At 49.2% G+C, this 14,080-nt stretch overlaps 1 protein-coding gene across 3 annotated transcripts in view; it reads right to left on the reverse strand.

The window, feature by feature from the left end:
* Nucleotides 1–14,080, reverse strand: part of NOS1 (nitric oxide synthase 1) — a 187,803-nt gene that overhangs the window by 16,526 nt on the left and 157,197 nt on the right. For all 3 annotated transcript variants that reach the window (XM_043557707.1, XM_043557705.1, XM_043557706.1), the window contains 4 exons: nt 12,209–12,383; nt 8,229–8,367; nt 7,708–7,786; nt 1,650–1,843 (listed from right to left, as the gene is read on the reverse strand). In XM_043557707.1, the coding sequence (XP_043413642.1) occupies nt 1,650–1,843; nt 7,708–7,786; nt 8,229–8,367; nt 12,209–12,383 (587 nt within the window). The remainder of the gene's footprint in view (nt 1–1,649; nt 1,844–7,707; nt 7,787–8,228; nt 8,368–12,208; nt 12,384–14,080) is intronic.

Below are 14,080 nucleotides of genomic sequence, written 5' to 3' on the forward strand. Positions count from 1 at the left end.
GAGCTCCGAGGGCTTAGGTCCAGGCCAGGAAGGCCAGATTTGCTTCTGGGACAGAGGACGGGGCCGGTGAGCCTTGGCTTGCCACCTTCCATGTTCCACATCTACACCCAGGGTTCTGGGGACCACGCGATCACCCCATCTATGCAAGGCGCATATCCAAAATCAATTGAGCAAACCAGTTCAAAAATAAAAAGAATAGGCCATTATTTAAATGGCATGAGACAGTCCCGTGGCATTCTATGCAGTGAGCCCCCCTACTGAACACAAGCTATGGGTCTATTTTGGCTCTGTCTGCCCTCTCATGGTGCCAGCCTCTCAAACCTCTCAGTGGGGTTTCAGTATTTAAAATTGCAAACATACCTAACACTTTCCTAGCGCTTTCTCTAGGCCAAGTGCTATTCTCCAGTAATTCATTTAGTCCTTACAACAATCCTAGGTGATTGGTGCTAGTATTATCATCATCCCCCTGTTGCCACTGAGAAAAAAGGAAGAAGCACAGAGAGGTAAAGGGATTTGCCCGAGGCCACACAACTCGTAAGTGTGAAGTCAGGCAGCACTGCTCCAGACCTTGTTCTAACTACTACACTGTAGGGCGCCTGTGTAATTTGCACCTGATATAGCCCCTAAACACAAGCCTTTACTTTATATCAGGGGTTCAACCCAAGATAAAAAAAAGTGCTAGTCCAACACCAAGGAAGAACTTGGCTGGGTAGGATTTATGAAGATAAAGTGTTGTCTCTCCAAAGTGGTATCTTTCTTCTTCTTTTTTTAAAATGTTTATTTATTTTGAGTGGGGGAGGAGCAGAGAGAGAGAGAGAGAGAGAGAGAGAGAATCCCAAGCAGGCTCCACGCTGTCAGCACGGAACACGAACCGTGAGATCATGACCTGAGCTGAAATCAGGAGTTGGACACTTAATTGACTGAGCCACCCAGGCGCCCCCAAAGTGGTATCTTTCGGTGGGCTTTTCAGCAGGGCTCTGACCACATACTATTTCCACATTCTGCTCTGACGGTACACCCTAACTCCTTCGGAAAGGTGATATGTCACCAAATCAGGGGCTGTCACGTAAGGTCACTGTGGTTCCTCGTGCCTGAGCCCTACGCTTACCTGCGCCTACTGAGCTGAAGCACCAAGACCCATTTGCCTTTGAAAGTTCTTCAACAGGAATGTCAAGGATGGTCACCGAAACGACAGGAACCTGATCTAATGAGGCCAGAAACGTGGTTCAACCTCTAGTGGGCCATGGAGCTGCATATAGTGCCTTTTCATTTTAAGAGGAGGGAGGGGCACTCAGCTGCTACTTATTCGGTGCGCAGTGAGGCGGTGGTGATGAAGGCAGGCAGAAGCCCCGCCCCCAGGGATGAGCTATGGGTGTCCTGGTATCATGGACGCTGGTCCATGGATGCGGGCTCAGCCAGTTGGGCCAAGGTTGTTCAGCCATGAGCCCGGGAGGAGTTTTCAGTCTCAAAAACTGGAGGTGACAGAGACCCATTCTGCCACCTGGCGTGGTTATGGGGAAGAAGGACGGGTCTCCTCCCCCCCCCTCCCCCCCCCCCCCCCCACCCACGCACTGCCCCTGGAGCCCCCGGGGGAAGGGGAGGAGCCTCGGGGGCAGCCGGGTGGGGTGCCCGGCCCTGGCCATAGTTACCCAAAGCCGTGTTCCTCTCCACCAGCAGTTCCACCTTCACCAGCTGGTTGACTGGGGGAGCATCTTCCAGCCGCTCCATCAGGGCGTTCACGAGGTCCTCGCGGTTGCCAGGGAAGACGCCCAGGTGGTCCCCAGGCTGGTACTGCAGCTCCTGATTCCCATTGGTGTGGAGACGCACGAAGATCGTTGATCGGCTGGAGGGGAAGTCGAGGAACAGTTGGATAAGGGTCACCAGCTACTGCCTCCTCTCCTTGCTCCTTTGTCTCTTCTTGTGGCTGCAATCCCCCTCCTTCCATTCCGCGAGGCCCCAAGTCCTCTGCCCCCATCATTCCACACCACAGCTTTTGGTACCCATGAGCTCCGCATTGCAAATCCAATGGAAAGTTCCGAGCGCTCCTCTTGGTCATGGAAGACGCACTGGGCATATCTGCTCACTTCCTCCTTCTCAACTCCTTTGTCCTGGATTCTAGCACCCCAGGCTCTCCTGATCTTCTCTCCTTGGCGGCTCCTTCTTGTCTCCCCAAACTCTGGGCATGAGTACCTCAGGGTTCAGTCCTCAGATTCCTTGCTTGTCTATCTTCCTTCACCTGCCTTTCTCCAAACCACTTACCGCCATCTGCCGTCTAGTAGAGTTTACATCGTCATGTGGCTTGTGGTCTGGCCCCCTGCCTGCCCCCCTGGCCTCCAGGGCAATGCAAATTCTAGACGGCAAGGAATCTGTTTTCTCCACTGCTCTATTCCTGGCAAATAGGACCGTGCGTGGCACATCGTTGGTATTCAAGAAATATTTATTAGATGAAGAGACCTCAGACTCCCAGGGTTAACCAGCCGCCATGACAGACTCTGTTCTCAGTACTAATTGGGGTTCTCCCAGGAACCACTACCCCATTGGAGCCCCCATTCTGCGTAATGCCGGCTCTCCTGGGAATCCCAAGCTCCACCCCTCTTCTGTAAGTGGAGGGTCCCCATATTGTCATGGAAATGAGAAACATAATTGGTCTTTGTTACGTGCAAATCCACCAATATAAGTTTGAGAGATCTAAGGAGAAAACGCAGAGAGAAATTTATTTATATCTGTCAGGTACTTCTCTTTTGCATTGGTTTTTGAATTTTAAGGGCAGAAGGCGTATGCCAAGGGAAGGCTTCAAGAATGAATTCACAGACTACGATCATTCTGGTCCTTTACAAAGTTTTAGTACAGGTCCACCTGGAAACTTGGGGGCCCCATCACCCTTTGAAAATCAGATTCTTTGTACTCTTTGAGTCTGCATTTCGACCTGCTTTTCTTCGTTGCTAATTGGTTCTCAGTTGATAGAGACCCTTCGTATTCAATGTGAAGTTTCTACATTCTCCACAGAATGTAAATCAACACTTGAATAGATCAATGGGACTCGCTATTTAAAGGAGTCTCTGGCACACCCAAGAAGCCTTTTGTGCTGCAAATAGCCACCATTATTAAAAAGAGTTGTGCTGGCACATTCACTTTTGCAAGTATTTTCTTGAAGCAAGGCACCCCCGTCCTTAGTCTGGTGGGGAAATTGGTGGCTGAAATTGTGAATGGTGCTGTCAGGGTCTGGGGTCCCATTCTCTTTTCCTGGACAGATTTTGCTATCCCTGGGACACTAATCTTGTCAATTAGAAGGACTTGCACGACTGAGTCTGCTCTGAGTTCATAGGGATTTCTGGTTCCTGGAGAGCAAAGACATCATCACCTCCTGCCAGTTCCACGATCGGAATTAGCAGAGGCTGAGAGCCAGCAGGGGGCGCTGTGGGGCCGCTCATTTCGGAGCCTCTCGCGCCAACCACAGGAAGCCTTTGAAAGGCCCGCAAAGCAATTCCCACTTTCTCCTAGATCATCACGATTTCTTTCAGAAGTATATTTGCCTCCGTTCTGGGCGGTACAAAATAGAAATGCGGAGGACCCGTACTTGCTGAGCTGGCTCACGTTCACAGTCATTTCTCCCAAGTCCTCCTGAACGTGACATAAGGTGGTCAGGCGGCCAAAGGGCAGAAATGGGGAGGCAGCTGGCAGGTTAGCTGGGTGGGCCCAGGCTGTGCCCCAGGCTGGGAATTTAACCCCGGGGACTCTGCAAGCCTCTGATCAGGCATGACTTCCTAAGCCCAGCGCTGAATGGCTGCGTGGCCCCAGGACACCCTGATGGGCTGGTCCTTGAGACCTTGTGGGGGAAGCAGATTTCCCCCCAACCCCTTCCCAGTGGCACTAACCTGGAGACCAGTTGTCTTAAATCTCAATGGGGGGGGGGAGGGGTTTGTAAGAATTGTATAGGATTTTGTAAGCTTTTTTTTTTTTTTTTTTTAAGCTTGGGACACATATGGGCCATTGAGAAGTACAGAGGAAGGGGAGAAAGGGAGGGACGGGAAGGTAGCAGTCATTTGGAGCCTCACCATCCCCTCCTCCAGAGTATCCACTGCTTGTGATTTATATCCACACACAGAAGCTTAACACACACGTGTGCTTGGCAGTGGCTCATTGACGGGCTCACAGATGAAACAACAGCCAGCTAACATCCAGCATTAAATGGAAAAAAAAAATAGCTACTTTCATTCTTCAGTGTAAAGAGTAAATATTGTAAGTTTCAAGTTTCATTCGCTTAGCAAATTTATACTGAGTGCCGGGCACTGTTCTAGGCACTGGTGAGACAGTGATGGACGCACAACAAAGTGTTCTATTCTCATTGAGGAGCAACTTAAAAAGGTCTCAGAGGGGGTTGGTGATGTGGATGGGTGGGTGGTGATGGGCTGGGGGCAGCGGGCCGAGTGACCATCAGATAAGGATGGTCAGGGAGCCCTCTGTGATGTCACATGTCAGCAGAGACCTGAACAAAGAGAAAAAGGCGACATGCAAAGATCTGTTTGGGAAGAGTGTGCATGTGCAAAGGCCCTGGGGTATGAAAAGGTGTGGCACGTTTGGGGAAGGGAAAGAAGGCTGGAGTGTTTGGAGGTGGGAGAAGGAGATCAGAGAGCCGGGCAGAGGCTCACAAAGGCCTCATTATGACCTGTCATGGCAAGAAGTCTGAAGGTCTCCTCAATCCAGTGAGAAGCCACTAAAGGGCTTGAAGCAGCAGCGGATTCAATTTACGTTTTTAAAAGATTGGTCTGGCTGCTGTTTGGAAACGTATCTTTGAGAGAAAAGCCAAGACACAAGGAGACAAATACCATTGATGAACACGGCTTTGCTCCAGGTGGCAGCTGTAGGTCTGAGACGAAGTTGAAAGCCAAGTCCCATAGGACCAGAGGACCGGCTGTGAGCTGGATGTGCAGTGTAAGGGAGGGGCAGGAGGCAAGATGGACGCTTGAGTTTTTGGGTTAAGCCAAATGTCGATGTTCTCTGCCGAAGCGGGAAAGTTGGAGAGAAGCAATTTCATCCGAGGCGAGACACGAATCGAGAGCTCCCCCACCAGGAGCTGTCCGTTGTAATGTCCTGCCACCCTCCACGATGCCTCAGTGCTCAGGACCCCTGCCGCACCTTGGCTCCTGCCAGCCTCTGCCTAGACGCTCCTCCTTTGTCCTCATTTCCTTTCTAAAGCCTACCCTGTGTCTTCCTTCCTCCTTCCGACATCTGGGACTTAAGATCACCCAACCCGATTACCCATTACCACTCCATTATATCTGCTTCTCTATTGTTTGCTAATTGGTGTACCTAAAAAGTGTATCTCCTGGCGAGGCAGTAACCGTGGTCATTTTTCTCTTTCGATGAGGAAGAGAAATTGCAGGTCACTTTGCCTGCAATTAAGGGTCTGTGGGGCGGAGAAAGATTTGTGATATCTTGCTCATGGCCTCCTGGCCCCAAAACCGTGACTTTGTGCCGACTTGGGCAGGGGGAAAATGGGAGAGAGTATCATACTTTTTGCCTCAATCATCCTTTTAAAAAAAAACCCCAACAACTTATAAAGCTGGAGATGATAGAAAGCCTGAAAAGAGGTAGTGTTACGGATTGTGCTTCTAAAGACATAGACACCTGTATACAATCTGATTCTTTTTGCGTTCCTTCATGACTGATTTTAATACTACGTTCCAGGTCCTAACCTTGCTGAAGTATTCTCTCCCTCAGCGTAGAGTCGGCTGTCCTTTCCAGAGGTGAGTGGGGGTTATTCTGGGACTCGGTCCAACTTAGCATGCAGAACATTTGCAAAGGACCTTGCTTTTTATGGTTTAGGGAGTAATTTTTGTGATCTGGTTTTTCAGAGCTTGTTGCTAAAGGAAATTTCCAGTGGATTCTCGGTCCCTTCTCCTCTGGGCTACCAAAGTCATCGCTTTCCACAGGGCAGACTGGGAAGTAGGGTGCGTATTTCAGACACAGAGTCCCTCCCTGTATCAGAGATCATTATGCTCCGAATGTAGCATTTAACTAATTATTCAAAGGGATTAATTTCCCAATCCATTTCTTTCATGCTTGAGGAGCTAAGAGAGAACATGAGAGCTCTGGGGGCTTCATCCTGCTGGTAACTTTATCAGAGGTTTGGAGCCCACGTAGAAAGCATGCATACTAAATTTGCAGGTGTTTGATGCTGGGACAGACAAGGAAGAGAAGGGAAACGTATGATATGCTAGCTGCTTTGTGCACCTTGTCCTTAATACCACGGCTTTGCAACGCTCTTGAGGTCACATGTGGAGCCATCCGGCATACAGACTTTGGAATCAGAGAACCGAGTCTGCGTGACCTTGGAAACGTCACTGGCATTTTCTGATCGCCATTCTTCATGTTTAAAGTGTTGATGGTCAGAGGAGCACCTACTTCCTGGGCTGGTCAAAGAGTTCTGGGAGATCCCACACACAGAGCACTCGACACAGTGCTCGGCACACAGAAAGCACTAGCTAACCATCGGCGATCTTTATGGCCACCACTCTCCTTTGACATAAGGAGACGGGGCTCCGAGGCCCTGAGTGACTTTGCCCACGGTCACACAGCTGGTATGCAGCAGAACCCAGGGCTGTCCAGCTTGCGAGCCTACTCTTTGCACTATGCCATGTGCAAAGAATCAAGATTTCAAAAGAGCGTTGTGGGCTGTAACTGGAAAGTGAAAAAAAACAAAAACGCCTTTCAATAGGGATCAGTGCAAAGGACTTCATTAAGGCCACAAATACTATTTACTCAAGGACAGTGAGGGACGGACCTGGCTCCATCACTCTGAAAACACTCGATGTCTAAGAGCAGCAAGGGTGCAAGCTTAATGCGAGAGCAGCGTGGCAATCAGGACAACGCCTGACATCTTGGGCAGCCTCAGGGTGTCCCGCTCAAACGGGGGGGGGGTGGTTATAAGGTTATAAGAGCCTCGGGGCACGTGGCGGCTCCCACAGGTCCTCCAGTGCACTGTGACCAGGTCTGACAACGACATCCCCGGCAGGGCACAGCGTGTCCTTTGACGAAAGCGAAAGGCTCGGGAAACTAGGCCTTAGGAAGAACGACGGGAAGGAATCAAGACCCCAGGAGAGGCTGGTTGGTGGCTTTGGCTCTTAGCGGGTCTCCCATTTGGAAGAACTGAATCTGGTTTGGGTGTCGCTCGAGTATAACCGGGGTCAAAATGAAGTGCTAGGAAGATGCCCTCTGGTCATAGCGAGAGTAAGATGATATCTGACAACCTGCACTTCGAAACACAGCGTGGGCTGTTTTGTGAGGTGACGAACCTCCTGTCGTCCCAGAGCAATTTCAACGGAGTCCGGGTAGCCAGTTTTCAAGACTCCACAGAGAAGAAGGACCCACAAGGAGGAAATGTTCTCTGACCGGGATGCTGGGGTACGATGCACATTAGCAGTCTGACAAGGGTGCGGTCTACATCAAAAATGCCTCATAAATCCTTCCTGTTTCTGCTTTCCTCGATGGTCGCCACCATCTCCGTTCCTGGACCTTCTAGGTCCGAGCTTGGCAAAGGGAAAGCAGGAAAATCTCGATGCTGCAAGGCAGCAGGGGGGTCCCCGTGGCACTTGGAACAGTAACGGGGAAGCCGGTCCCCCGAGCCAACCAGGACTCTCCGCCCCGATCGTGGGTGACCCCCGGAGCACAGGGGGGTAACCCCGAGCCAACCGAAGGTGCTCCTACCTGGATTTAGGGCTCTGAAGGTTTTGGCGGCTGAGGAGTCGAGCGGCCGAGACCCGCTTTTTGTGGACATTGGATAGACCTGCGGGGAGCAAAACAACAGTCTTCCTGAGATGGGGTTAAACTGTGGTCGGGGCCAACCCTCCAGCTTCTACTGACCCTCTCTTCACACTTCCACTGTCCCCCCGAGTGAAGCCAAGAGGTGAAAGAAAAGACTCTGGGGGGGAGGGGTGGTGCCGGCTGTGGAGAATGCGAAGGAAAAGCAAATCTGGTCGAGCTGAGTTGAGAAGAAGAGGTCAGAGTGACATCCTCCTGCTGGAGGGAGGGACATCCAAGGACACGCCTGGCTGAGCAGGGGTGGGGGGGGGGGGCGCTGGCAGTGGACTTGTTTTGAGAGGATTGCACGAAAGATAAGCAATGAAACCACCTCCTCTAAGTGGGTGGAGGTGAGAACTCCTGTCTTTCTTGCCCCACCCCCCCGCCCCCCGTCTCGCGTGCCTCCCCAGGAGCGGGGGGAGAGGTACCTTGTGTAAGTTCCGGAGCTTCGGCCACGTAGGTGAGGCGGAACTTGTTTCTTTTCCAGCTGCGGTCGTTGCTGATGAGGGAGTTGTTTGCCTTCTCAATGTTGACGTCATCTCCCACGCAGAACACATCGCAGGCTGCCTGTGGCACACACAGGGCTTCCGGTGACCTCTTTCAGCCAAGAGGGACTCTCCACCAACAGCTCCAAATCATGGCATGAATCCCTCCATCCGTCCATCCATCCGCCCATCTGTCCATTCATCCTTCCATCCCTCTGCCTACCCACCCATTCATCCTCCCTCCCTTCCTTCCTCTCTCCCCCTCCTTTCCTTCCTTCCTTCCTCCCACCCTCCCTTCCTCCCTCCTCCCTCCCTCCCTTCCTTCCTTCCATCCATCCATCCGCCCATCTGTCCATTCATCCTTCCATCCCTCCGCCTACCCACCCATTTATCCTCCCTCCCTTCCTTCCTTCCTCTCTCCCCCTCCTTTCCTTCCTTCCTTCCTTCTACCCTCCCTTCCTCACTCCTCCCTCCCTCCCTCCCTTCCTTCCATCCATCCACCCATCTGTCCATTCATCCTTCCATCCCTCCGCCTACCCACCCGTTCATCCTTCCACCCTTCCTTCCTTCTTCCCTCCCTCCCTTCCTTCCTTCCTCTCTCCCCCTCCTTTCCTTTCTTTTTCCTTCCTTCCTTCCTTCCTTCCTTCCTTCCTTCCTTCCTCTTTCCCCCCTCTTTTCCTTTCCTTTCCTTTCCTTCCATCCTCCCTCCCTCCCTCCCTCCCTTCTTTCCTTTCTTTCCTTCTTCCCTCCCTCCCTTCCTCTCTCCCCCTCCTTTCCTTTCTTTTTCCTTCCTTCCTTCCTTCCTTCCTTCCTTCCTTCCTTCCTTCCTCTTTCCCCCCTCTTTTCCTTTCCTTTCCTTTCCTTCCATCCTCCCTCCCTCCCTCCCTCCCTTCTTTCCTTTCTTTCCTTCTTTCCTTCCTTCCTTCCTCTCCCCCTTCCTTTCCTTTCCCTTCCTTCCTCCCTCCCTCCCTCCCTTCCTTTCCCTTTCTCCTTTCCTTTCCTTCCCTTCCTTCCTTCCACCCTCCCTCCCTCCTTCCTTCCACCCTCCCTCCCTTCCTTCCTTCCTCTCTCCCCCTCCTTTCCTTCCTTCCTTCCTTCCTTCCTTCCTTCCTTCTACCCTCCCTTCCTCACTCCTCCCTCCCTCCCTTCCTTCCATCTATTCATCCATCCATCTGTCCATCTCTCCATCTACCCTTCCTTCCTTCCTTCCCTTCTTCCATCTATCTACCCTCCTACCCATCCATCTCTCCATCCCACCACATACCTGCCAGCCAATCATCCATCAATCCATCCACTAATCCATCCAGTATTTTTTGAACGCCTTTGATGTGCTGGACATATCATATTTACTAATAAGTTTAGGATTTAACCTCTACTTAACATGTAACTTCTATGTCATTTATTCCTAAAACCAATATTTGTAGAGACCTAACATTAAAAAAGAAAATAAACACCTTAGAATTTCCCATCCACCTTCCTCTAAAGGTTTAAAAAATTACATTAAAAGCAGAACATACTGAATGTTTGAATACCTGCATATGAAATTTTCTTCCTTTCTTTTCCTTTTTTTTTTTTTTTTTTGCCAAGTTCATAAGTTCTCCGACTTTAGTGGTCCTAAGAATTACTGTTTGGAATTCAGGTTTTTGGAATAAAAGCCACGGATAATTTAAAAGCTTTTAAGGGCAGATTTAACCCTTTTTTGGCCTTGCGTTGATTTTCAGACAATCTAAATGTCCATCAGTTGATGAACGGCTAACCAAAATATGATATATACGTACAGCAAAGTATCATTTGGCCATAAAAAGCAATGAGGTACTAATATATATATTGCAATGTGGACGAACCTTGAAAACATGCTAAGTGAATGAGCTGATTTCAAAAGACCACATATTAAATGATTTCATTCGTATGAAATGTCCAGAACAGGCAGCTCCCCAGAGACAGGAAGTAGATTAGTGGTTGTCAGGACTGGGAGTTTGATGGGAGGGGGGCGGTGATAACCAAAGGCTATAGGGGCTTGTAACAGACCCTGACTCTGGGGCGTTCAATCGAAGTTGGCTGACGAAGTCAAGAACCATAGTTTTCTCAAGGTAAAAAGAGCCGAGTTATCTCAGTTCTCCTCCTCTAGGAAGAAATCCAGAAAGAGGCTTATGGACACAGCCTCCCCCCATAAATATCCTTCTAGCTCAGGGGCCTCAGTTTCCCCTCTTTCTATCTGCATTTACATGCAGGACGGAAAATGCCAACTGGATGATAGGCAGCTACCTAATCCGCTTTCTCCTGGGGCTGCTGAAGAGAATGCATTCCAGGGTGGAGGAAGGAGCAGGTGACAGGTGGCAGGTCCGTATTCATGGCTTTCCGTTTTTCCCAGGATGGCCAATCGAATCATGCCCCCATGCAGATAGAAGGCCATTATTAATTTCTTCCCCTGTGACCTCATGTCTAGAATAGCCCTGTGCAATACGAGGTTCCATCATGATGGGAATGTTCTGTGCTGTCTCATATAGTAACCAATAGCTATTTGTGGCTGCTGAAAATATGAAATACACAGCCAAGGAATGAGATTTTAAATTCTCTATAATATGTGTATATTAAATAGAGTTTTTTAACTTCTATTTAATATGTGTATATTAAGTAGAGTTACATATTTAATGAAAAATTAAAATTTTATACATCTATTATAGTATATAAATACATTTAATTATTTTATGTAATATCAATATATTTCTGCAATTATGCAATATATAATATTTCTGTCTTCATATACAATATTATATATTATAATTAATCACCTAATTATTTCTATGTACATATATATATGAAAAATTTTTTTAAATGTTTATTTATTTATTTTGAAAGAGAGAGGGGGAGGAGGGGCAGAGAGAGAGGGAGAAAGAGAGAATCCCAAGCAGGATCCACTCTATCAGAGCAGAGCCCAACGTGGGGCTTGATCTCATGACCACGAGATCATGACCTGAGCCAAAATCAAGAGTCAGATGCTTAAATGACTAAGCCACTCAGGCGCCCCTAGAAATTTTTCATGTAACATAAAATTCATCATTTTCAAATGTACAATTCAGTGGGTTTGAGTGTAACCCACTGAACTACAAAGTTGCACAACCACGACCACAATCTGGTTTCAGAACATCTTCCTCCCCCAGAAGAGACCCTGTACCCGTCAGCAGTCACTCCCACTCTCACGGCCCCAACCCCCTAGCAACCACTACTCTAATTTCTTTCTGTATGGGTTTGTCTATTGTGGACACTTCATTTAAACGGAATCATAGACCTGTGTCTGGCTTCTTGCACTTAGCATAATGCTTTCAAGGTCCATCCACGTTGTAGCAGGTATAAGTTCTTTATACTTTTTATGGCTAAATAATATGTCACTGCAGAGACCTACTATATTCACTTGTCCATTCATCCTACTGAATGTGAATTCATTCACATTTACATTTAAATAGCACATGGGGCCGGCGGCTCCTGCATTGGTCGGCAAAGATCTAGCTCAAGAGGGATAAGTATGTCAAAGTAGACAAATCGGTGAGATCTGAGTTCCAGGTCGAGGCACAGCCCCCTGGTGTGGCTAACCTACTTTATGGTTTTTTTGTCTACTTGTCCACCAAATGTGAGTGCGGGATGGATTCCTCCCAGCTCTGAAATTCCAAGAGCACAATGTTTTATAGACCAACTCCTTGCCCATGATGCAGGAGGTTGGATTCTAGGTGAAGAATGTGTGTTTTAAGGCCACCCAAACTCATCCGAGTTGTTTAAAGCTGTATCCTGGCTGGACACACGGTGGGGAAATACCAGAAGTTCTCTCAGGTTTCTTCTATTTCATATGGTGTAGGCACTCTGTCTTTGGAGGTCTCGGGGGTCATGACTTCTCCCCCTGGGTCTCTGGGATCTGGGCAGGTGGTTACCTTGAAGACCTTCTTGGCCCAGGTCCTGAAAGCCTCTTCCTGCCCACAGAGCTCGTCTCCCTCCCTCATCTTCAGGATCCTCTCTCCTCCCAGCTCCTCCAGGAGGGTGTCCACGGCATGTCCAAAGGCGCAGAAATGAGGGTAAGCCCGGGAGCCAAGGCCAAATACGGAGAACCTGCCAAGGAGACAACAGATGGTCTGTGTTAGGGGACTGTGGGGCATGAGGGGCGTCTGGTTTTATGGACTCCATGTCTCCCCTAAATTCATATATCGAAACCCTAACCCCTAATATGGCTGTATTTGGAGATGGGGACTTTAAGGTGGTAATTGAGGTTAAATACAGTCATAAGGATGGCCCCTAGTCCAATGGGACTTGTGTCCTTAGAAGAAGAGGAAGAAACACCCAATAGCATTCTCTCACTCTGAATGTGCACAGAGGAAAGGCCATGTGAGGGCACAGCAAGAAGGCAGCTGTCTGCAAACCGGGAAGAGAGGCCTCACCAGAGACCAATCTTACTGGCACCTTGATCTTGAACTTCCAGGCTCCAAAACTGTGAGCAGATAAATTTCTGTTGTTGAAGCCACCCATTCTGATATTTTGTTACAGTAGCTTGAGCAGACTAACACATCTGGCACCTCCAGAAGCATCTCCATTAGCCCATGGTGGTCAGACAGCCCCAAGCCCACCTGGGTTAGGCCATTTTAAAAAATCTGGGCGCCCTTGGGGCCTCTTCTCCTCTCCTTCTGGTCTCTGCAAGGTATGACCATCCTCAGGAGAAAATTCCCAATGGTCCTAAGGAGGATGAGCTGGGGATAGCGATGACCCAGAACCATTGGCTGTGTCTTGTGTGCCCCTTTCTAAGCTGGAGAAATTAGTCTATTTTATGGGAGGGCTTGAATTCTACAAGGGACACAAGCAGATTAGTTTTAAGTACACAGGTAATGAAAACCATAACACAGAAGTCCTCAGGGACCTGCATTAACGAGATCAGAAGGCCTTGTCATTAGCACGTCAAATGTTCGCTGTGTGCTGACTAACTGGAATGAAAATAAAAACTTAAAAAAACCCACATCAAATGTTGGTGTGTAAACAGGTGCTTCTACAAGGGGATGGAAGATTTATAAAGATGCTGACTCCACCCCTTGCAATGTCTCTGACGTTAATTTGCCTCACAAACCCTCTCTGTATAGGTGCCACCAAGAAAACATGGCTGCTTGAATCAGCAGGGGTCAGGTTAATGAGATTTTCCTCTCTGTGAAGGTGGGGTGGCCTTGACCGAGGTATGAGAAGGGGAGGGCTGTGTGCCAGATGGCCGCTCTTGCTAGTTCGCTGTCCGACTGACACTTGGTCCTGGCTGTGGGTCTCGACGTCACTGGGACAGAAGTGACAGGTTCACACAAGTTGGACGAGAACGCCCCACCCCACGTCTTTCCTAGCCTGGAGTTTTCTGCTGGAGACTGTCATCTCAGACAAGCCCAGGCGTGGATCTGTGTGGGCTATTCCATACTGTCTCTGCCTCTGCCTCCCAATCCGTTTGTTTAGAATGAAGGGGTCAGCTTGGCGAAAGATTGAGATGGGGGAAGCAGAGAGGAGGAGGGGAATCTGGGAAGGGACTCCCATTCTCTCTGTCATTGGAGAATGCACTTGACATGACTCCGGGGGTCTCACGGGTCAGGTGAAGGTTAGCATGGGTTAACATCTGCTTCTTTTAATCCCACATGCATGCTTCCTCTCTGGGCCTCTTCTCCTCTCCTGCCCTTCTTTCCCTGGTTGTAGTGGCTTTCTAAAGAAAGCCTAAAGAGAGGCTTTTCTAAAGAAAGTACATGGGATTAGGCAGTGTTTGCCCCCTCAGCCCCCCTCCCCCACCTGCC

Source organism: Prionailurus bengalensis, chromosome D3 (genome assembly GCF_016509475.1).
Source record: "Prionailurus bengalensis isolate Pbe53 chromosome D3, Fcat_Pben_1.1_paternal_pri, whole genome shotgun sequence".
Classification (NCBI taxonomy): domain Eukaryota; kingdom Metazoa; phylum Chordata; class Mammalia; order Carnivora; family Felidae; genus Prionailurus; species Prionailurus bengalensis.